The sequence below is a fragment of the Channa argus genome, chromosome 17, assembly GCF_033026475.1.
Source record: "Channa argus isolate prfri chromosome 17, Channa argus male v1.0, whole genome shotgun sequence".
In the NCBI taxonomy this organism is placed as follows: Eukaryota; Metazoa; Chordata; class Actinopteri; order Anabantiformes; family Channidae; genus Channa; species Channa argus.
Genome location: NC_090213.1, coordinates 12191913 through 12214405, shown reverse-complemented (window position 1 = coordinate 12214405; position 22493 = coordinate 12191913). Strand labels below are relative to the sequence as shown.

The 22493-nt window shown below is 38.0% G+C and overlaps 3 protein-coding genes and 2 non-coding genes across 7 annotated transcripts; all 5 read right to left on the bottom strand.

Moving 5' to 3' along the window:
• Positions 1 to 702: 702 nt before the first annotated feature.
• On the bottom strand, positions 703 to 4340 carry rps12 (ribosomal protein S12). Its single transcript, XM_067481948.1, has 6 exons — positions 4228 to 4340; positions 4057 to 4103; positions 3083 to 3199; positions 2871 to 2973; positions 2273 to 2374; positions 703 to 793 (listed from the first exon to the last, which is right to left on the bottom strand). Exons 1-6 carry the CDS (start codon positions 4264 to 4266, stop codon positions 731 to 733), a joined length of 471 nt encoding a protein of 156 aa, XP_067338049.1. The 5' UTR covers positions 4267 to 4340; the 3' UTR covers positions 703 to 730.
• On the bottom strand, positions 2732 to 2814 carry LOC137103106 (small nucleolar RNA SNORD100). Its single transcript, XR_010911367.1, has one exon. It is a non-coding gene; the product is annotated as a small nucleolar RNA SNORD100 (small nucleolar RNA).
• LOC137103113 (small nucleolar RNA SNORD101) lies at positions 3285 to 3361 on the bottom strand. Its single transcript, XR_010911374.1, has one exon. It is a non-coding gene; the product is annotated as a small nucleolar RNA SNORD101 (small nucleolar RNA).
• Positions 4341 to 5176: 836 nt separating the features above from the next.
• On the bottom strand, positions 5177 to 6885 carry zgc:153284 (uncharacterized protein LOC751696 homolog). Its single transcript, XM_067481862.1, has 3 exons — positions 6727 to 6885; positions 6316 to 6483; positions 5177 to 5540 (listed from the first exon to the last, which is right to left on the bottom strand). The coding sequence occupies exons 1-3, from the start codon at positions 6769 to 6771 to the stop codon at positions 5478 to 5480; spliced, it is 276 nt and encodes a 91-aa protein (XP_067337963.1). The 5' UTR covers positions 6772 to 6885; the 3' UTR covers positions 5177 to 5477.
• A 1330-nt stretch (positions 6886 to 8215) lies between these two features.
• On the bottom strand, positions 8216 to 20919 carry LOC137102388 (scavenger receptor cysteine-rich type 1 protein M130-like). Of its 3 annotated transcripts, none has more exons than XM_067481860.1 (17): positions 20716 to 20919; positions 19810 to 19887; positions 19590 to 19616; positions 19178 to 19492; positions 17673 to 17966; positions 16616 to 16930; positions 16147 to 16437; positions 15298 to 15612; positions 14833 to 15132; positions 13917 to 14225; positions 12657 to 12971; positions 11389 to 11697; positions 10997 to 11287; positions 10552 to 10884; positions 10345 to 10452; positions 9012 to 9099; positions 8216 to 8905 (listed from the first exon to the last, which is right to left on the bottom strand). In XM_067481860.1, the coding sequence occupies exons 2-17, from the start codon at positions 19859 to 19861 to the stop codon at positions 8755 to 8757; spliced, it is 3813 nt and encodes a 1270-aa protein (XP_067337961.1). In that variant the 5' UTR covers positions 19862 to 19887; positions 20716 to 20919; the 3' UTR covers positions 8216 to 8754. The 3 variants fall into 3 exon arrangements, with proteins under 3 accessions (XP_067337961.1, XP_067337960.1, XP_067337962.1); XM_067481859.1 differs by lacking the exon at positions 20716 to 20919 and adding an exon at positions 20051 to 20209; XM_067481861.1 differs by lacking the exons at positions 17673 to 17966; positions 20716 to 20919 and adding an exon at positions 20051 to 20209.
• Positions 20920 to 22493: the final 1574 nt, after the last annotated feature.

Sequence of the window (22493 nt, the reverse complement as noted above, 5' to 3'; positions counted from 1 at the left end):
GGAACAGACCTCTGAAAACCACTGTCCATGATGCCGTAGCAAACAGAGACGCTGCAGTTTGAAGACGTCCATTGCCTCAGGAGGACATTTCTTTGGGCAACTCTTCAGTGTTTAGTTTGTTCTGCAGCACCCAAGTTACGTTGTGGGTCACTTGGGATGAACTATTCTCAATGAGGGCTTTAATACATGCAGCATTGTGTGTGGGCATAACAGCTTTAAGTGTTTTCTTCCTTACCGTTACGCCACAGTCGGTGGTACAAATGTAAATTGATAATAAAGTTATGGGCAGTGGTGGATGCTATTGGAAGAAAAAAAAAAAAATGTTTTGTGGTCGTTTTTCCTCTGGAATAAAATTCCCCCCCCCCCCCCCCCCCCAAGAAATTGAAGATGTGCAGCTTATGTTATACCATAATGGGTTTTAATGTCTTTTTTTAGAACCCTCTATATGTAGATGTAGAACTTATTCAAATTACCTAAACATCTTGTCTTTGTAAGGTAAACCCCTGAATAAGTTTGAAGACCTAATAGGTTAAAATCAGACATAATTGACCTCTGCACCGAGTTTAAACTACCTAAGCGACACCTTTGCACTTGTTAACTTTATTATTTAGGTCATGAGCATAATTTTTAATTCTTAATTTAAGTTTTGTAAACAGTTTCATGTGAAAACACTTTAGTTTATGCAAATAGACAGGCAACAGCTTTATTCCTTCTTTTTATTGTTATTAACTCATTTCTTGGCTTTGAAGTATTCTTCAATGACATCCTTGGCTTGAGACTCCTTGCCATAGTCCTGTAGAAAAAGAGATTGGTGTAATGTTAATTCTTGTAAAGCAAAAATCTGATTTTAAAGAAATGTTTACAGTGTTGTGGGTGACAAACTACATTCAACTCCATTTACAACTTACTACATCAGCCTCAAAATTACAGTGCTGTCAGTGTTTTTCTTGCCTTAGGCAAAGGTAGCATTCTGATCATGTGTACAAACACGAGTACAATGCCTTGCATGTTATAAATTGTTCAACCAGGTTTTTACTAGCAATGTATTTTAGGTGTAAAGTGTAGGGTATTGCTTTAGCGTAGATCCACTGAGTGCAGTTTATATTTCTGGCCTAATATTACATCCAACAGCCTATGGAAGACATTTGAGACAACATAGCTCGACTACTATGAAATTAAGTAGGTTGAGAAGAACAGTCTGCTTTTTGTCACAACCTGCAGCCACAAACTAAAAAGGTGAATGACTGATCAATCCCAAGACATGTTTGTGCCAAAGAAGCTCAGAATACAGTAGGCTACAGAGGCGTTTATTAGGCTTTAGGCCCTTTTTTCTGTCATTCTTCTGCACCTGTAGACCACTCGGTTTTGCTGCTTAGACCAATTTACTGTTTTACCAATTTACTAAGAATCAATATTTGTACAATTTACACTGAACGTCTTTGGCAGAAACACTTAAAAAACTCAAGACTAAATATGCTAATTCCTCACCCTGCCACAACCCCCCAAATCAGCCACTACTGCAAATATGTTTAAGATGTTTAATTTATAACATATTACCAAAGTTAATATGTTAGCTAGGTGACAAATTCACAGAGGCCTCAATTGTACATGCAAAAAATAAATAAAAAGTTATAATCCTGGCTCACATCCATTACACATTTGCAAAACTGTTACCATTTTCTTATTAACTCTTCCTTTTTCATAGGCAGTTTCATACCCATGTGCCAGTATCAACTACATATGATAAAAACATCAGATACAAAATGTAGCTAATGCTTGTACATATTCTCACCGACTAAAATTTAAAATTTTATTCACGACTAAGGTATTAAAATAAGTTTTGTTTTACTATACAAATGCACAGTTAAGGGAACTGGAGCAGACATTAGCTACACAACAAAGTTAACGAGGTTACTCACAAGCTGACCTATAAATCACAGCATTCATTGTAAAGTTGCGATCATGTAACCGTCTGTAGCCATTTTTATAGGGACCCCATACACCACAGATAGATGAAGGGGCTCGTACTCTGGCTGTCATTTAGCCAGGATTTAACAACAGCTGCATGGCACAATGCACAGCAACTGCACTTGACTGGCAGATCTAGTCCCAAGTCATAACTTAAGAGCAACCAGTTTTGTACATAAATCTGCCATTATACTGTGATAGGAAAGAGATGGACTCACTAACTTTTGGCAATTTGGTCAAATTCCCTGATTTGGTGTTTGCCACATTCTAAGCAGTAATAACCTTGTAAGAGAGCAGCACTTACCTTGACAACAACACAGCTGCAGCCCACTACCTTGCGGGGTTTTCCCTCACGGTCAATCTTGCACAGACCAACCCATTCACCAAGTTTCTTGTTGTCATCAACCTATAATTAAAGTTATGTTTACAGTGAGACGGAGTGAAAATGTTGCAAACTATACATGTGATGTTTTAAAAGATGACCTAATCTGATTAGTGTTATTTCAATATTGTTAATAACCCCTAATAGTGTAATTAATGTACACTAACAAATACTAAAACGCACTAAAACATTCAGTTTGAGTATCAAATCAAACAAGAATAATTGGACGTTTCTACTTGTCCCACTGTGATGCTTCCCTTAAAATTGTACATTTGTCTGTATATTTTCTGTAAAATGCAGTTTATTGACTTGCTGGAGAAATGTATACAAAATGTGTACACCAATTGCAGGTGGTGTTTCAGTTATGTGGTTTATCAAGGCTGTATCTCAGACAGAAAATGGGTAACAGTGGCAATCTCCTCACGGTTTTCAGTAGAGGGAGCCATATTATCATCACTGATACAGCAGTATGTGACATGTCACTTTCAATTTATGGCGTGTTTTTCAGCATCCTCATTACCTTGATCAGGTTGATCTGATGCTCAGCGCAGAGGGCCTCCACCAGCTTGACATACATGGGCTCATCGCAGTTGGCTGCGAGAACACAGAGATGAGCCTGGCGCCTAAAAGAGGCCACAGGTTAACTCACAGGAAGAAAGTAATCACAAGCTTAAGAACTAAATGGCACATCTCATATCTAACACGTGTCTACATATAAATAAACAAACATACTTGTCCAAAGCCTTAGCAGCCTCACGGATACCACGGGCAAGGCCATCATGGATAAGTGCGGTCTTGAGCACTTCGGGGAGAGCAGTGTTGACATCCATCACACCTCCGGCAGCGATGCTGTTAAAAATGGTCAAATGATAAAAGAATCTTAATATTTAGCCAAGTGGGCAAGAAACACTAGTGCATTTCAGCTGAGCTTCCAGGGTATCAGAAGCGGTGTCTCACTCATGATTGAGTGAAGGGGTATCCGACAAAAGATTGTAAATTCATCATTTAGGCACCAGAAAGCTCATGTGAACTTTTAATCCCACAACCCATTTTACTTGTTACACATCTAAGAAGTAATTTTCATCACCTTGTGGTTTACAAATCAATCCAGTTTAAATTAGTGACTGTGTTTCCCATGACAAGAGTTCCCCAGTTCACCTACAAATGTTTTTTCAATCATTAGCAGGCTGTATTTTTGGTGTTCCCCGCTAATGTGATGTATAACGTTATGAAATTCAGTATTATGATGTACTTGCATATATGCATAGCCAGATAAACAGTTTTGAATTAGTGTGTTCTTTAAATCTAATGTACATTTAAAAGACCGGTACTCAGTTTTACTTTGGTGTTAAGAACTGTCTTAGCTCTTAACCCATCCATACATTTACAGAGTATTTGAGACCATTTTTCAGTGCTGGGCAAAATTTAATAAGTCGATATTTCATAGCTGTGTTAATCAAATATCCGGTACTGAAAACGCTTTTCAGGTATATAACTGTAAATGCAGACATTCTGGGCATCAATTTCGGCTATGCTAGCGAGCTAGCTCATGGAAGACCAAGTTTAACGTAAGCAAGCTAAAACGAATGGCAACACGTATTAACCTTCACACTACACCACTGTCACCTCAACACAAAGTCACTGTTTTTTTGCACTTTGAATATCTGGTTTACGTTATACTAATTATAAATTGGCGACATGCTCACCCTTCCTCGGCCATTGTAGAATTGCGATGGATGGGGGACTTGTAAAGCTGCAATAAAAGACATATATGAAAGTACGATCATTATCCATCACAAATATCTCAGTTTAACCAATTTATACTTTAAGATGTTTTATTAATTAAGTGGATTGTGCCAGTAGTTGTACAAACGCACCCTATCCTCGTCTTGGGCAGCGGGTAAAGAGGACGTCATAGGCCTGCGACATTGCTTTAATAGTACCAGGCCCCAGTGGAGTCCGATGTGTTGCCTGTAACACTTTCAGCTATCAACAGTTTATTGGTAAAATGTTTGCGTGTTTCCTGGATATAGACCTTTCCATTTGATATCAGAAAAAAATAATTTTGTTCCTTAAGAAATGTATTAGCAAATAAGTTAATAGAACTATTAGACATTAAAAGACAGTAATATTTTATATTTATACAAATGTTGCCTGTTCTGTACGGCGACGTATTGCTGCCACCATGTGGATTTTATATTTGTGCTCCGTATCTCCTTATTATGAGGCAGCAACACGTTGCTGTAGTTTTGTGCACACATTAATTAAATGGTAATTGAGTTTGTCTGTTTTCACAATAGAACAAGAAAATGTAGATTACAAGAGCTAAATGAATAAGTCTCTGTATGAACCTAGTTCTTTCATATATCAATGTAGCCTGCAGTTTAGACTGTAACCAACTCTAACCTGAGAATCTAAACACTCAATTTAAAATTATTTACAAGTAAGGAGTAATTTGTTAATACTGGGTAATTTGTTAATACTGGGTTCAGGTTTTGATTATGGATGGTTCTGCAATGTTACTGGAAGTACATTTATGTTTAACAGTTTGTTCCCACTGTCCCTTTACTTCCTCTGTCATTATTTCCCTGAGTGCACAGAAACTATAGCTAGACCATGAATGTTATTGTGTGTAAAATATCTGTTGAGCAGAGGTTCTGATCTGATGACTTTATGAACTTCCCTGTTAAACTTCCACTCATTAAAGTCATTGTCTCTTTGTGTTACAAGGTGTGATTACAACAGCTGCCCCTACTGGTTGATACAACTTTAAAAAGGGTTTTCAATCAATCAATCAATCAATCAATAACAGGAGCGTATTCAAAAGATTTTCTAACAAAACTTTATTTTTCCAAAAATTGTTCATATGTGTACAGTTACACAAGCATTTCTCAAATGCCTTTTCCTGATATGAATGCCGGAAAAATATTCTCATTGGACTATAGGCCAAATTTACACTTCCTTGGGCTTTCCATTGTTTCATCTGTCATCGTAAAATCAAACAAAATTAACATGCAATATTATTATCTTCCTATATAAAAATTGTTTAAGCAGATATATGGATATCGCAGGCATCATAGCATTGTAGTTCCATGTTCGACAGCCAGTCTCCTCTTCTTTTACACTTTTACAGTTTGAGAAATGCCTCTAATGTTTCCAACTCAATTGCCTCCCTAAATTCAGTGGCATCCTGAAAAAAAAGCAAAGGGGGTTGAGTGGAACTGGGGTGAGCAAAATATAAGGTAATTTCAGTTAACAAATTCTGTGATGTAGAAATCAAAGGGAGAAAAATAAAAATCTTAAAGCTTCAAAGGTAAAAATAAATACAAGAGGAAAACACACACTTTATTTTAGTAAAGCTACAGTGTGCTGAGTGGGTTGATAATACGTAAGAGCGTTTATGAATTTACCGATTTTCTAAACCTGAGGGGCTGTGCAGAGTGTAGTTAAGCACAATGAGGGAAGTAGAGCTGTGTCAGAGCAGGAAGAGGCAGGACTGGGCAGAGAGGACTGACTTCAAGTTACATGTTATAGTAATAGCTTGAGTTGCACACTGTAGCTTTAACTAAAACGAATTAACTAGTACTAATAATTTACAGATTCAATTTAATCTAGGGATAAATACAAGAAAAATTAGACAAGGCAGAGCAACTTTTGTGTCGCAACAAAATGTGGATGCTCAAATGGCAAAACCCTAAGAGCAATCTGGGTGTGTGTTGACATACGGTACCGTATGGTGGGTAAAAAAGTCAGACTATAGCTGAACACAATGCATGTTTTTCTGATGTGTGTATGTGTGCGTAAGCCTGATATAGACTACTGTAAATATTTGTTTAATTCCTGTGTCTACGCCCTAGACTATCAGAGTGTAAATGATTTACAATCATACTTACCATTCATTTTGAAAAGTTACATGTTCAAGCCATCTTATCATTACTTTTTAAAGAATACTATACATGACTTACTCCGCAGTAGACATCCCCTTTGCATATTTGAGGTGGCAGTGCTGCTGGGTTGCCTGCTATCTTCCTCATTAAATCCCTGTCCTGAGGATTCTGAGAAATGTCCACAGCTTTGAAAGCAATTTTCTTAGACTTCAGGATAGACATGATGTCCTCCTGATCTTTCTTAATCTGTAGGGGACAGTGTTTCAGTAAATATTACATACCTACACAGCCCCTTGATTTACACTTTCAAAATAAGATCCATCTTGCATTGAAATTTGCCATACAGAGCATTACAGAACCTCACATGTTATCTACAGAAAGGAAATGTACCACTGAAATAACATGACGCACTGAATTCAGCATATTTCATGGCATCTCCAGTGTGTCTACAATTAAATTACAACAAACAAATAAAACTGCATACTGTACCTTCAGTGAACTGCTCACGCTGGTAAAATATACTGTAAGTGACATGTCCGCTGTTTTAACAACACTAATACCTTAATCTAAAGAGAAAGACAGAGAGAGGTTCCAGGAGAGGTGGACACAGCAATGTTTCAGTATACTAAATACAGGTATGTGGTGCTGGTTTGCTGTGACAGCAGACTAGGTGAGCAGGTTTGGACACATGGGCACACCCACCTATCTTACTGCCAGTTGTAACTTGTCTGCAATAACTGCGAAAGCACTAACAATCGCAGACTACTGCTAGAAGTGAAACACCATTAATTACTTGTATGTTTTTCTAATCTATCGAAGCCTCTCTCACTGAAGGCCTTTTCACATGTCACATAAGAAAATTAAGACATGTAAACAATTATATTGCATGCAACATTTTCATGGCTTACGGGGAGACTTAAATAGAACTTCCATTATTGTTATTAGCAACACCTTTGTTTTCTAATATAAGTCAAATGTCTGGTGTCAAAATAGCTCTTACAGCTTACAAATAAGTGCAGTTCATTTGCAGATTAAGAATATATATAGATTAAGAACATATAACCTTTTTTTTTTCAATTTTTATTTACTTTACTGTATGTTGTGGACGGCAAAGTAAGAATTCCATTGTGCAGGGAAACGTGCTTTCTGTCTGTGCATAGGACAATAAACACTTGAATCTTGAATCATATATAGTAGAATACATTTTATAGGATTAAAGAGACAAAAACTGTGCAATAAACTATTTATGGCAGGGAGACGCTAGGACTCATGGTGACACAAGCAGAGCAGTGGCAAATGAGAGAACCACCAAACTGATTGGTCAACAAATGTGAAGCAAGCGTGTGTCTGAGTCTGTTTGCAGACTGGCTGCTGCTCACTGCAATGATCATCTGCGGATGTGGTCGGTGAACTGGGGGTTCCATGGTTTTGTTTCATGTAATTAAGATACTCCCAGCCCTCCAGGAGGAGTGACTGTCTCCTCCTTTTCTTCCTTTTTTAAACTTATTCTGAAGTTTGTGGTTTTGATAAAAATCAATTGTGGCATTTAACCTACAGTAACTGTGGGGCCATTCTTGTTGAACCCCCTGTGATCAGTCTACATATTTAATGCTGCTGGGTATTTCAAATGCCCAAAGTCAAAAATTGTTACAATTAGCTACAATGTCATCAAATATGTGCATCTCACATGATGATGACTGTACCTTCTTGCAATCTGTAATTTTGTACGTTGTTTTTGTCAGTGAAAGACCCAAAACGTTTTTTTTTACCAGTGACCACTATTCACATCACACACAATCAAGTGGAGTGTCTCAATACAAATTAAAACAATCTAAGACCACATCATCTAAAGAATTAAGGGACCATTGCTGTAATTGAATGCTATATATTACCTTATGTATGGTGTGTCAATCAAGCTTACGCATACACTTTAATGAAGTGAAATCATTGAGTACACACACTGAATCAATGGCCCAAACAAGGAAAAGAAATACAAATTTATTGCTTTAACATCTGTCAAATAGCAACGCGCTAAGCAATTTAGTCAAGTTTTAACAAGAAAAAGCATGCAGCATTATACTGCATATGTTATTTTAAATTGCATTTTGAATTTCCACAAAGTTAATTTTCTAAATATTTTAAAATAAAAAAGAGCATCTATCTGAGGAAATATAAAAAGAAAAAAATTTTTATTTACGTTTTAATTACGTTGCTTAGAAAGATTTGTAAAAACACATTTAACACAGATCCAAACTTAACACCAGCTGAACATTTCAACAAAGATTTTGCTGGTCTCCATCAGTTTAACTTCCCACTTTGCTAGTTTAAAATAAGAGTGTACTCAATGGGGTGTCAGTACAGTATGACATCAGTGTTGGATTTGGTCACAGATGCAACAAAAATCTACCTGCACAAACAGAGAAAGCAATTAAGCACAGCTTTTCAGCCCGGTGCAGAATAACTATTAAAATTTAATGAAACCACATGACAAAGGTAATTCTTTGACTAATTTTGCTTTCACGAGAAAACAAGTGGTTCGAGCTCATAACACACTCTCCCAGCTAGATCTTCAGGGATTCTCTCAACAGAGTTATCAAGAACAGCATCTGCACTCTTGTTTCCTGGAGTGGAACGTTCAGCATACTGATTCGATTGGGTCTTCCGGTCCCTGTGGGAGTTCAGAGGCGGACAATTAAAATTGATTATACATGTCTTATAAAAATATATACAACAAAATATATTTTGCCCGCAAGTAACATTAAGGTTTCTCCTACCTTCCATCAAATGCTCCATTGGTTCTTTCTTCTGCATCTGCATGTTTGATTGCTCCTCCAAATCTGTTAGTAAACTTAACCATGGTACCTGGAAAGTGAATGTAACATAACCATGACAACATGAATTACAAAGTAGATGTCAGACCATGTTAAGTTTTTCCTTTTGTGCTCCATGTTGTGTGAATCCCCCCTGTCTTGGTAAGTTTGGATTTTGTGTTTTGACCTGGTGTCATAATTCTCAATACCATCGACACTGTAGGCCAGTGCTGCTGCCATAGTAGGTCAGTAGAGGAGTGCCATATATGAACAATTCAAACTACTTTCTGGTCAAACAAAACAAAAGATATGCGAGTAGGCTGTTGTAACCGTCTAAGCAGGCTGAACGCATGACTCACAAGCTGATGCCCCCATTTAGCAAAAGTTAACATGGTGTGACATAACTTCACATTCTCAGTAGGTTACATTTTAAACCTGTATTTATTTCCTTGTGGTCACTTGGGGGCAGCACAATAAGCTGTAAGTACAGTACATCCAGTACAGTACAGTACAGTGAGTAGTACGTCTCATGAGGTGTTTAAGTTGTTAGGTTTCAGCAAACACTTCAAAGTGAGATTTGCATTCATTTGTTGTTTATTCTAATTTATACATGTGTATTTCAGAAGTTCCTGTTCTTTACCTGCTAAATACCTCACTATGTTTACCCGTCTAACCTTAGGATTAGTCTAGTACTAGTTACTAACCATCTGCTGTTTTCTATTAGGCAGATAATGTTTTCTAGGAGCTTTTATGCAACTGTAATAATGAATCAAAACAGCAAAACTGGTTACTCTTAAAAGTGAAGCAGCAGAGTTCAGTAAAGGTTAAAAAGGAATTTGTCACCACAAGCTACAATTTCCACATTAGTCATTCTAGTTTTTTCTTTTTTTTCATAATCTTTCTCTTGGTCTTTCCTTTTGTTTTGCTGCTTTCTCTGCCTTCAGAACATGGTTTCACACTTTGACCCACTCATGCTTTCCTGCCTGCAGTTCCTGTGTCTTGTGCTCCCTACTCTCGCCTGGAGATTCATTGAGTTCAATCAGTAACATCACTATTTTTAACTGCTTTGTCTTGACTACACTTTTTTTTAAGCCAGCTCTTTAAAGTGTAGTTAATAAACTCTTTCAAACTTTAACTTGCCTTGCCCCTATGTTTTGCCTTTAATTTATGACATCATTAATATCAAAATATAATATTTATCGGTGCAAATTTAAAATATCTGAACATATACTGTGACATAGCAATTGTGTCTTCGGCAGTAAGTTGGTAACAAAAGGTTTACCCATCTGCCACATACCTGCCCCCCGCAATCTCCTTCTCCAGACAAAGTAGCCTATGGCCAGTACGAGTACCAGCACAACTAGACCAACCACAACTCCTGTGACAGCTGAGGAGGATGAGGTCGCTGTAGGGATGAAAAGGTCATGTAGTAGAGTTAACAAAGAAGAACACTAGTTATAATCAATTTGCAAACAAATGTAAAAGTTCATTCTTTAGGTTTTACCAACTACGGTGACTTTGAGTGAATTGGAGGGAACGGAACAGAAGGACCTAGAGGAGACGTTAACACCGTAGACACAGGTATAGTCTCCTTGGTGTTTATACTCTACTGCAGGGATGTCAAAGTTTGCCACATAGAGCATGTGGCCGAATGCTGACTGCACTTCAGAGGTGTTTGTGCTAGACATTTTCAGATAGAAAACGCCTCCAGCATATGTGGAATAGGTAGAGCAACTGATGGAGAAGCCATTGCCTTGGTTGACTGAAATTCTATCAGGGCTGTAGATCACCATTGCATGAGGAGATGTCAGGGAGATCCTGGGCTTCTCCAATTTCACTGTAGAATTAAAGACAGATTTTGACAAATTAATTTAGAACATGAGAACAGTTTGACATCTTCTGAGGTCCAAAGTTTAATTATGTTCAAGACGAAGGATAAATTTATTGACCTGTGACAGAAAGCTCAGCAACATTTCCCTGAGGATAATATATGATTTGATTGGCCAATTTCTTCTGATATTCACAGAAGTATGACCCCTTGTGGTCAAACTGTGCAGTAAAGCCAAAGGTTGCAGCTTCATGCTCAGAGAATCTTTCCATTTTAAATGAATCTTGCGTCCTTTTCAGGACAAATGTTCCACCTGAGTGCTCTGTTACTATAGTGCAGGTGATTTCAACTTTCTCGCCCCAGTTTACCTCTGGACCTGGACTGAGAGAGATTTGGGGTTTCTGCAGAGCACCTGAAATAGAAAAAATAATTGTAATTGGTTTATTGCATCATAACAGCGATCACCGATTAATTGTCTCCAGTTAGGAGATAAGGAACCAAATCCCCTCTTACCTAAACAGATAACACCAGCATCTTCAGAATGGCCACAGTTATTTATTCCAAAGCCAGGATGTGTACACTGTGAAAGGGCAGTCTCCTGACCGCTACAATCCACATTATCCAGCCATATAGGACCAGTGCCTCTACCAAAGTGGGCACTTGTGGGAGCAGATACTGCATGGCCACAGCCAAGTTGTCTACATACCACATCACCATTGCTCATCCCCCAGTCATCGTCACACACAGTTCCCCATTGGCTTTTATATAAAACCTCCACTCTACCAGAGCATTCACCTGAGCCGCCGACCAGGCGAATATGTGCTGCATTGGAAAGAAGAAATTAAATGAGCACAAATGCAAAGATCACTTCTCGAGACCTACATTTAAACACAATTCTGAAAAAATGTGTAAACTTATTTTTTAACTTATTGCATTTGTGTATTATTATACATAAATTACATTTACACACATGCATTTTAAAACAGAATGTCAATGTTCACATGGTCAAAGAGATATTCCCTCTGATTGAGCAAGGCTTACCTTTTTAACCAATACACAATTTAAACAATATGCTTAATTAGCAATTCGATTATCATAACTTTGATAATAACTAATACCCAAAGGGTTGTGCAGAGCATAGCAGACCATAGAAGAGCATAGCAGAGAAGAGAAAAAATGGACTGGTTGAAGCAGAGTGGTTTGATTTTTAATCCTCATGCTACCATGAATGGAAGTTTCACATTGTGCCTTTAATGTAGAGAGATGCTGTCAAAGCCTCCAGGGACCCAGAAGCATTGAACAGTCTGGCAGCAGTTCAAACATTTTTGCTTTTAAATGTTTTTTAATGAGCCTACTACTGTAAGTGTAGTACCTCTTAGGCATTAGCCTAGTTTCACATTATGACTGAGTCTGTGAACAGAGAAACAGCTGGTTTAGCCCCCTATATAATATACCCACCAACACATAAAAATCTTTGTATCTGATTTATGATTCATTTAGTGCAACTTTTTTTGCCTTTTGTCAGGGTTTATGCTAAGCTGAGGTAACCAGCTGCTGGCTCCAATTTGCATATTTACAATGCAGATGTTATAGTGGCATCGATCTTCCAACTCTGGGTGACAAAGCAATTTACTTTCTAACTATTGAACTCCTTGAATTCCTTTAATTTAGCACTTGGTTGAACAGAATACAGTTATTAAGCAAATACTCATGAAACCATGTTAATTGTCAGCATTTAACAGCATGCTAGAATTTCAAGCGCATAATCAAAAAGGCCTTACCTGCACAGGTGATGCCAGCATCGTGTTCATGTCCACATGTTCCTGGGCTGAAACCTTTAATTGAGCATTGCTGAAGAGTTGTCATGTTTTTGAAACACAAATCTGTAGCTGCCACTCCTGACCCACTGCCTTGGCCAAAAGAGGCATTGACGAGAGCATTTACAGCCTGCCCACACTCCAGCAGCTCACACACCGACTGAGCTTTAGACAACGTCCAGTCTGTATCGCACACTGTTCTCCACATCTCACCATGTTGGACCTCTACTCTGCCGGAGCACTCGTCCTTACCATTAACCAGCCGTGCCTCCAAACTTCCTGTGAAATCAAATAAACTAAGGTGATTATAGAATAGAATAGAACTGTAATAGTCAAAAAGATTAAAATTAATTAAGAAAATCACCTGGATTTGTGATCATCTTTGACAATATTTAAGTAATACTGTACTGAATGTAGAATTGTCATGCTTTACTGTTCTATTATACATCTTTAACAGGCAGCTTAAGACGATGTAATCTTTCCACATTAATTTTTTCTAATGTTGAGTGATTATGAATTTAGCTATGAAGTTAATAGGGACACTCACAGCACTGATTGGAGAAAAGCCACAAAATTTGATTTTGTAAAACAACATAAAAAATGAGGTGTGGAGAAAATTGTGGGAATACCTTGAAATTGACAAAAGTAGTAGAGGAAGAAAATCTAAAACATGATAAATAAAAACCAACATAAACTATTAAACAGAATAGTTTAAATAATACTGAACTTTAAATGGCCATACTCCTGACCTAATATATTGCTAATAACAGGCAACTTCTGTAGCTCTCAACGAGACATCTGCACCTGCCAGCAGGTACGTTGGCCCACTCTTCTTGAGCAAGTTGCTCCAGTTGTCACAGGACCTTACATTTCTTAATAGTATTTTATTTAAGTTGTTACCATTGACATGGTTGCCTTTATTTTTTTTTCTGGTGTCCTAAGACAACTCCCTCCTGTTGCTCACACAATATACCAAAAAGCAAAGTGAATATTTCTCTCCGATTTAAGTAGAATACATGAATACACTGTGTGATGCTAATTACAGGGTACGCATCATAGTTTAAAATATTATTATAATCCAGTTATTCGTCCATTTCATTATATATATTATATTTATTTGAGGTAAAACTTCATCCATGTCTGTGAATAATAAAAAAAATGTGAATAATATGAATAAAACACATGAGACATATCTGCTCAGTTTTTGTAAATGCTTTCCCTTACCTGTGCAGACAACACCAGCAACTGTGGTGGTGTTGCAAGTTCTGTCTCTAAATGGTCTTTGTGGGCATTGAATCAGAGTAGATTCCATCCCAATACATTCAATTTGATCAATCCAGATGTGTCCTGAGCCGTGCCCGTACTCAGTCAAGGTGGTAATCTTATGAGCCTTCCCACAGTTGAGCTGTTTGCACACCACCTTAGCATCATTCATATCCCAGGATTCACCACACACAGTTCCCCACCGGCCTTGGTCGTAAAACTCAACTCTTCCAGAACAACGATTGGACCCATCAGCCAATTTTACGTTACCTGGAAATGCAAGTAGTCGGATTGGGGTGTGTATCATGAGGTGCACCTTTGTATTTTTTTAAATTTGTAATAAGTAAAATAAGAAATGTTAGCATTATGATTTTGCCTTCATACATTAATATTCTTCAGGGGAAAACATTTATGATACTCGTGATGTCATTCCTGCAGTTTGATTACAACAATATCGATGAAAACTGGCACTTAACAAAATATCCAGCTCACTGTAGTTTCCTTAGTGACATAGGCACCCTACATTATTCTGTGGCTATGTTAACTGCTTTGAACGACATGTATACAGGGATGACAGTGAATAGTCACCACTTTTGCCTGCCCGGTCATTTCTGCACATCATCTTTTACCATATGAAAGACAGTGTCCTTTGCTTCAATGACTAAAACTGAACCGAAATGCTACATGTTCTGAAGGGACAAAAGGTCTTAAATCTGGGCTTCGCTTCACTCTATGTTCATAGACTAATGCAGTAGATGCAGTCAATAAAAAGGTTTTATCTCTTTTTAAAAGCATGTAAAATAGCTGTGGAGTCAATACATATCTGTATATTCCTTTACTCAATAAGGTCAATTCAAGAGTCAACATCAAGTTGTACCTGAGCATACCACCGTTGCATCTTCAATATTATCATTTCTGCTCCTCACATGTTCTTTCAGTGTGCACTGTGCGATTGAGTTCTCTGTACCACTGCACTTGATCGAATACCCTCTCAGATCACCACTTTGACCAAAAGAGCTTGTGACAGTCACAGGATCTCCACAGTTCATCTCTCTACACACCACTGTTGCTTCAGTCATTTCCCAGTTGACTTTATATGCTGGCAGCCAGTGTTCATTATGGTAGACCTCCAACCTGCCCGAGCACTGGTCAGTCCCATTAATCAGTCTAAGGGTAGCTAGGAAGCAAAATAGAAAGAGATATCTGGTTAACGCAAACAGTATGTCAGTTTCTGTTATATAATTAGGTAAATAGTAATCTGAGGCACTAGGGGGGCAGATAAATTTGAGCATCAATGCCATTGTGTAAAATGCTAACAAATAGAAGCAAGCAGAGATGATACCTGAACAAATCACACCAGCATCTTCGCCATGGCCACAGTTATTTTCTCCAAACGAAGGATGCTGGCAGTGCTCAAGGGATGTCTCATTACCAACACAGTTAACATCATCCATCCAGATGTCTCCATGGCCTTGACCAAAGAAACCACCAGATTTGGCTGTCAGTGCTGTGCCACAGTCCAGGACTCTGCACACCACCTGAGCATCTCTTATGTCCCACTCATCATCACATACCGTTCCCCACTGGCCATCATGCAGAATCTCCACTCTACCAGAGCACCGGTCAGAGCCATTGACAAGCCTCATTGGTGAAAAGCCTGAGGAAAGGTCCACAATGTTTAATATTTTTAAAACCTAAACTCAAATAATGGTTTATATGGGTTGTTGTGTGTTCTGTGTAAATAACTTTATTAAAGAAATCATAAAAAAATAAGCTGATCCTTATTAGATCTTTCTTTTTCTCTTCTACCGGAAATCTTATGAAAGGTCCAAACCAAACATATCTAGCTCCCAGTAGCAAGTATTTACTCTGTTTTGAAAGCATAAATTTAATGTGCTATGGTAACGTAAACCCTATATTTTTGTGAGGAGATTTTAGGAGGTTTAAACCTTTAGTAAAACCAGTTGGCTTGGCGCCGGATTCTTCCAGTATTAAAATGCAAAATAGTGCAAATAGTGCTAGGAAATGTTCTGAACCTGTTGATAAAAACACTACAATAAAGTAATTATAAAAACGACAGGCTTCCCAGGTGTCCCAGTAGTTAATATTTCGAATGACCCTTCAACCTTTAATTTAGTGCCTTCTAGCTAAACAGTACTTCAGTACACCCTTTATCCCTCTTTTATCTTACCTGCACATGAGAGAGAAACACCCTGACACGTTCCAGTATGTTCTTCAAGTGTGCACTGGCTGATCGAACTCACATTGCCAACACATCTACCTGTAAAGCCTCTCAGATTACTTTCGCCATAATAGATGCTTTCTTTTTGTTTTTTTGGAGCTCCACAGAAAAGCTCCTTACACACTACTGTGGCCTCGTTAGGACCCCAGTTATTTGTGCACATTTTCCTCCATTGGCCATCATGGAAGACCTCCACTCTGCCAGAGCATTGGTCAGTCCCATTGACCAATCTCACAGACTCTGGAAACAGTTAAAACAGGTTAGAGTGGTAGTTCTATATCTTCAGGGTCATCCTTTGTTATTATTCTGCCATCTAAATTTAGAGAGTTGTCTTTACTTTGTCCAAACTAATAACGTTCAGGTTCTTCACCAAATGTGACATTTTTTTGAAGAAGAAACACAGTAGGGCATGTGTTACCTGAACACACAACACCAGCATCTTCATTGTGGTCACAGTCATGTTCTCCAAAACCTCTGTGTGGGCAGTCAGCAAAGGTCTTCTCACTACCAATACATTCAACATCATCCAACCAAACCTGATCCTGGCCTCGGCCGAAGAAGGCCTTGTACTTGACTGCAAGAGCATTTCCACAGTTCATTTGTCGGCATGCAACAGCTGCTTCCTGCATGCCCCATCTGTCATCACAAATTGTTCCCCATTGTCCATTATGGAAAAGCTCCACTCGACCAGAGCACCGATTAGTCCCATTTATTAGACGGATTGCTTGACTGTCTGTCAGGTTGAAAAAAAAAATCAAGAGCATGATAATTCAGATGCTATTCAAAAACAGCAGTTATTCTACCCATGTGCATTTACTGTAAAATCCTACATCTGTCCTAACTTACATTATTTTGTTAACTTCTAACTAGTTTTCATCAAGTTAGAGTTAATTGCAGTGCAAACAAAGCCGTCTACTTATTGTTTTTGAGTACAGTAGCAATAAATGAGACAATTAAACCAGCAATTCACAAAATGGGGCTTAGTCTGCCTGGAAAATTTGTAAGCAAGTATTAACAGGGTAATGTGGGCACGTTTTAATCGGGTCAAAGCACCCTGGTGCAAATTCTCAAAAGCCAAGAAGACCATCCACCTTATTCTGCCCTTGACGTGTCCTCTGCTGGCATTTGAAGATGGGGGATTTATGGAGAGAGGATTAAATTGTGTTAAAGTGCACTGCTGCAAGTAACATTCTATTTCACATTCATGCCTTACAGTTTAAAGTACATTTTGCACTGTACATTTTGTTGTTTGAAATAGTAATTGAGTACTCCATACTGAGTACACCTGAAGTAATTTTTTCAACCACTGTAAACTGTTTCTTTTATTTGTGTAAACTAAATTCTACATTTAATACGCATTAGTAAGTACAAGATACTTTTCCTATTCTAATTTACTTGCATGCTTTTTTTAAAGTAACCAATTAGAATTTAGTCTTTTGAGACAATGTAGTAGCCTGAACACACGGATCACTTACTTGTACAGATGACAGTAGCATCGGCACAGCTTTCATTGAAATCTTGAAATGTGCACTGTAAAAGTGAGCTCTCATTTCCGGAACAGTGGGTTTTCACTGCAAGGGGGTGTTCTGACACTCCAAAATACGGGGCTTCACTTTGAATGGAAGGACCACCACAGTTAATCTCTTTGCACAACACATCAGATTCTTCTTTATCCCAGTCACTGCTACATGCATGTTTCCAGCGGCCATTGTAGAAGACTTCCACTCTGCCATTACAGCGATTGCTTCCATTGACTACCCTCACATGTTCTGCAAACAGATACAGCAGTTTGCAAACTGTCAGACTAGAAGCAAGATCCACTATGCTTAGCTTAACCTAAAGCCTGGCAACAGGCAGACCAGCGGATGATAATAAAGCTCCATATAATAAATGGATATATGCACATGCACAACGCAGTATATTCAGAAGCCAGGAGATGCCCCTACTATACCGGACATGACAGCTTATTAAAGGCATGAATAAGTAGCATAATGGGAAGTGTAGGGTTCAGGTTCATTTTTTTTTCTTAAATCCCAAACATTACAACTTTTATGGATCCCCCTTCTTATGATAAAAAAAAATACCAACACTTTCATTAGCACTCCTGTCCTGTTATGTTATTTTTGTTACCAAGAAGAACAAAGGTGATGTAAAAGCATGTGACAAGATGAGGGCTTAGAGACCTGATCCAAATCAGGTCATTAACGATCTCTAACTAATGCCCTTTGCGTTTGCAGCAGATAGTCATGTGCTGAACTGGCTAATGGGCTTTTGCTACAACTGCACAGCACTCTAGAAAGCCTAACCTTTATTTATAAACTGACAATACATTCCAATGAAGTGACCAGTTACTAATACAAATGCTGTGTTAGCTGATTTTGTCCACAGCTGTATTACAATACATTCTAATGAAGTGACCAGTTACTAATACAAATGCTGTGTTAGCTGATTTGTCCACAGCTGTATTGCTCAATTCATATTCTGCAAAAACATAATAATAACCATCTGATCATAGAGACATAGTGGGTCTTAGTATTAGGCAAATTCAACCTTAGACAAACAACATGTATATAACTTTTTTTCACTTTGCCATTATTTATTTAATAAAAATGAAGCCAAACACACACACATTGTTTGGACCTAGGAATCTTGCAGTCATTGAGTCGATTACCAGAGTATTCAGAGAGCTTCAGAGAGCTGTGCATAGGCAAAAGCCCTAAAAGCTTAAATAAAAGAAATCAATGGTGTTGAAGAAGAACGGGTCAAATTCCTCCACAACAAAGTGAGAAACTGATGAAGTCAAACAGGGAATATATACTTATTGCTGCCAAATCAGGATCTACAAGCCAGTTAATCATGGGGTACTTAGTATTGCCCCCATTTTTATTTATTACGTAACGGCACAGTAAAAAAAAGTTATGTTGTTGTTCATCTGAGGTTTGTTTTTGCATTAAAAATAATTGAGATAAGCGAGTTTTACCTAAACAGACAACTCCGGCATCTTCACCGTGGCCACAGTTATTTTCCCCAAGTGGTCTGTGTTCACACTTGAGGATTGAAGCCTCATTACCAGAACACCTCACATCATCCAACCAGATCTGATCCTTTCCCTGCCCAAAAAAAGCACTTTTCTTGGCCTCGAGAGCTACCCCACAGTTTAACTCCCGACACACCACGTCAGCATTGGCAAGGTCCCAACGATCATCACACACAGTGCCCCAGCCGTCTCTATAGAAGATCTCCACTCTACCAGAGCAGCGGGAAGGACCATTGACCAGTCTAACTTTCTCACATTCTGGAAATGAAAAATAGAAGCCCAAAAGCTGTAGGCTACATCACCATGAATTCAATAAAATTTTTTAGCAGATCAGGATGTGGAACTGAAAACTGACCTGTAAGCAGTGATAGACTCAGCAGACCTACAGCAGAAATATACATATTAAAAAAATCTCCAACATTAGCTTTGTCATACTGATCATAGAATAAAAATTCAAATTTAAAACATTATATTTAAAAATATACTCTTCTCTTGGTTTTTGACTTTTTTGTATGCAACCAAACTATTTTGATAAAACTGAAGAAATCAAAATGTCTTCCTAAACAGAAACTCACCTAGTGACAAATAAAGAACAAAATGTAGTTTTTTGGCAGAGAGGAGCATCATGTTGGGTCTTCAGAGTAGGTCAAATGCTGTCAAGGGGCAGTGAAAATAAAATCAAAGCATTTTTACTCTTCATTACAACATGATTTACCATTTCACTGCAGAGCCTCATCAGTCTTTAGCAGAGCAAGAAAAACCTGTTAACGGTTTGGAAACTAACCAGTTGTTTACCAAAATGTGTAGCCATCTTACCTTCCAAATCCCAAATATCTCCACAGCTATTAAAATTAACTAACAAATCAAAAATAAGATCACATCTGAAAAGTTAGAAGTCCGGTGTACAGATTCATTATTTGTTATGAAAAAGGGGACTGCCTGGACTTGGACTACAAACTGGGCGCATATTGACATTTTCATCAATCATTAAAGACAGAGAATGAGATTTTGTTTTGCACAATGTCTACATTATTACCTAAAAAAAACCCACACACTTTTATTCAACAGGAGAGCACACACTTTTCATCAAAGCATAATTAGACGTTTGGGATAAAAACTGTGATTTTTGGAAGTGGTTTTAAAAAATGGCTTCAGAGAACTTTAAGTAAAATGTAGATCACAGCGCTACGGACATGAACACATTTCAAGAGGTGAACTTTACTGCCGACTCTAAACCCCACTGAAAGTTCCCTTCCCAGCTTCACTTATTATTCACAGCAGTGCTTTTCTGTTGAGTTTGAACATAACCCTCTTACCCCATCTGTGAAATTCCAGCGAGGTAGAATGAAATAGCAGAAATAAACAACACTCTTTAAGCCAAAATCCCTGCTCGTTGTGGATAAGAAACATACTGTCATGTTGATTGTACCAACCGTTGGGATATGAACCCCAGAGCACTGAAAAAGCATGTTATTTCTTACCTGACAGATTAAAATGGTGCAGTTTTTTTGGTTTTTACATTAGTAGAATATTCAGTCTGAGCCAACAGATCCCATTCCACTGAGGTTTGTTCTTTCATAAATGGATGGAACCAGTTCTTGTCCCACATCTAATTTAATACGGGGATTGGAGATGATGCACAGGCCTTGTTGCAAAACTCTTGCAACTCTTGTCAAAATGTATGTTTCGCAGTTATTCAGTTCCTTTTCTAGTTCCTTTGATTTTCTTGCGACACACTATCATAATGCATGAAGGATGTGGCTTGATGTTGCCTAGAGCCGAACTGTCTATTCAGCATCTTGAATTACCTTGTTTGACCATCTGTTTGCACATATTTGATTTCCTAAATTTGCCTCTAATTTGCACGTTTCCACTTTACAAAATCACTGCATTTCAAGTTCCCCTTTCTACTAATGTTACATTATAGCAAACATTTCATTATTTTTTTTTTTCCTCATTCACACTAGAATGCACACAATTTATGAACGACTGATACATCTGCATTGTTTGTCCTCATACTGCATGCACATCCAGTAAAGACCTAATGTCTTAGAGCGGCACAAGAAAAAGTCTCAAAGAAGATTTTGTACAGATGATTCTATAAAGCAGAGGTGGGCGTTGAGACCCCAGCCCTGCTTGTACCCATAACTAAATAGCTGGATCAGGTGTGTCCATTCAATTAGATGCTAGAATATAAGGGCTGTGCAGTGATAGATAAAAAAACAAGCAAGGCTGCTCCACTCAAGTTGGCCACCCCCGCTAAAGAGTCATGATGCTTACTGATGGGAATTTAGATTTAGTGTAATTTAATTTGACCTCTCCCAAAGCAATACGTTAGAGTAAGGGTAACTTAAAACATTATGTCCCAATGAGCTGACAGTGAGACATCGAGTCAGGTTGAATGATACTAGGAACTGAAACTAAAGTTGCTAAATTGAATCCCACATTTTTGTTTTTTTAACACCTGTGCTTTCCCCACTAAGAAATGTTGCAATGTCTTTCATGTGACACGGCTGCTGTGTCTGTACTTTTAGCATGCTGGGCCTGGTTAGTGTATCATCAATTAGTTGTTTTGACTTGGTGTTGTAACAGAGCAGTAATGTTCCTACGTTGGAAAGTCTAAGTGAGCTAAGGCTTCGTTGTCCATCAATATTCTCGATTAATGACAAAAGCATAGGCTAGTGAGGTTTGGAGAGGACAGCAGGTTAAGCACATATTGATGTCTGGGTAAATCATTAAAGGTTCAAAGTTATGCATCATGGTGGGAAATGACTTTACGACTCATATGGGGCAAATAAATACTAGATCAAAGGTGCCTAGTTTATGACCATATGTAAGACTTTATTATTAAAAGGCAACTACATAAGAGGTGAACTTTACCTTTGCTACAGCAGAAACGGGAACTTTTTAAAAACCCAGAAACGACTGGGACTGCCTTGTTAACAAAAGGGATTGCTGGAACAACATCCTTTTTGGCCAAGTTTCAATAACTTACAGTCACATTGGCCTGTGGCAGTAAAAGTTTGTGCCAAATGTAACAGTGTGACCTTAGATAAATAAACATTAAGTCAGAACGTAACATCAAACCACATTTCCGCTAAAACACTGTTTGTGGTTTGTGCCTTATGAAAAACAAAGATTAATATAATCTAGTGGCCTGGAAAGAATGCTCTGCTTGAAAACTTTCCAAAGCTGTTTTTGTCATTCAGAATGTATAGCTTTCAGAAGAGTATCATTAGAACAATAATATACATGCACA

What these genes read in the sequence shown, in the direction of transcription:
- rps12 (XM_067481948.1), bottom strand. Translation starts at nt 4,266, where the DNA reads ATGACGTCCTCTTTACCCGCTGCCCAAGACGAGGATAGG. An exon ending in CTGCCCAAGACGAGGATAGG is followed by an intron (nt 4,104 to 4,227) that starts GTGCGTTTGTAC and finishes CTTTTATTGCAG; the next exon opens with CTTTACAAGTCCCCCATCCA. An exon ending in ATCAGATCAACCTGATCAAG is followed by an intron (nt 2,375 to 2,870) that starts GTAATGAGGATG and finishes CTTTAATTATAG; the next exon opens with GTTGATGACAACAAGAAACT.
- zgc:153284 (XM_067481862.1), bottom strand. Translation starts at nt 6,771, where the DNA reads ATGTCACTTACAGTATATTTTACCAGCGTGAGCAGTTCACTGAAG. An exon ending in GCGTGAGCAGTTCACTGAAG is followed by an intron (nt 6,484 to 6,726) that starts GTACAGTATGCA and finishes TGTCCCCTACAG; the next exon opens with ATTAAGAAAGATCAGGAGGA. An exon ending in AAGGGGATGTCTACTGCGGA is followed by an intron (nt 5,541 to 6,315) that starts GTAAGTCATGTA and finishes CTTTTTTTTCAG; the next exon opens with GATGCCACTGAATTTAGGGA.
- LOC137102388 (XM_067481860.1), bottom strand. Translation starts at nt 19,861, where the DNA reads ATGATGCTCCTCTCTGCCAAAAAACTACATTTTGTTCTTTATTTGTCA. An exon ending in GAGTCTATCACTGCTTACAG is followed by an intron (nt 19,493 to 19,589) that starts GTCAGTTTTCAG and finishes TTTCATTTCCAG; the next exon opens with AATGTGAGAAAGTTAGACTG. An exon ending in AATGGAGCATTTGATGGAAG is followed by an intron (nt 8,906 to 9,011) that starts GTAGGAGAAACC and finishes GAACTCCCACAG; the next exon opens with GGACCGGAAGACCCAATCGA.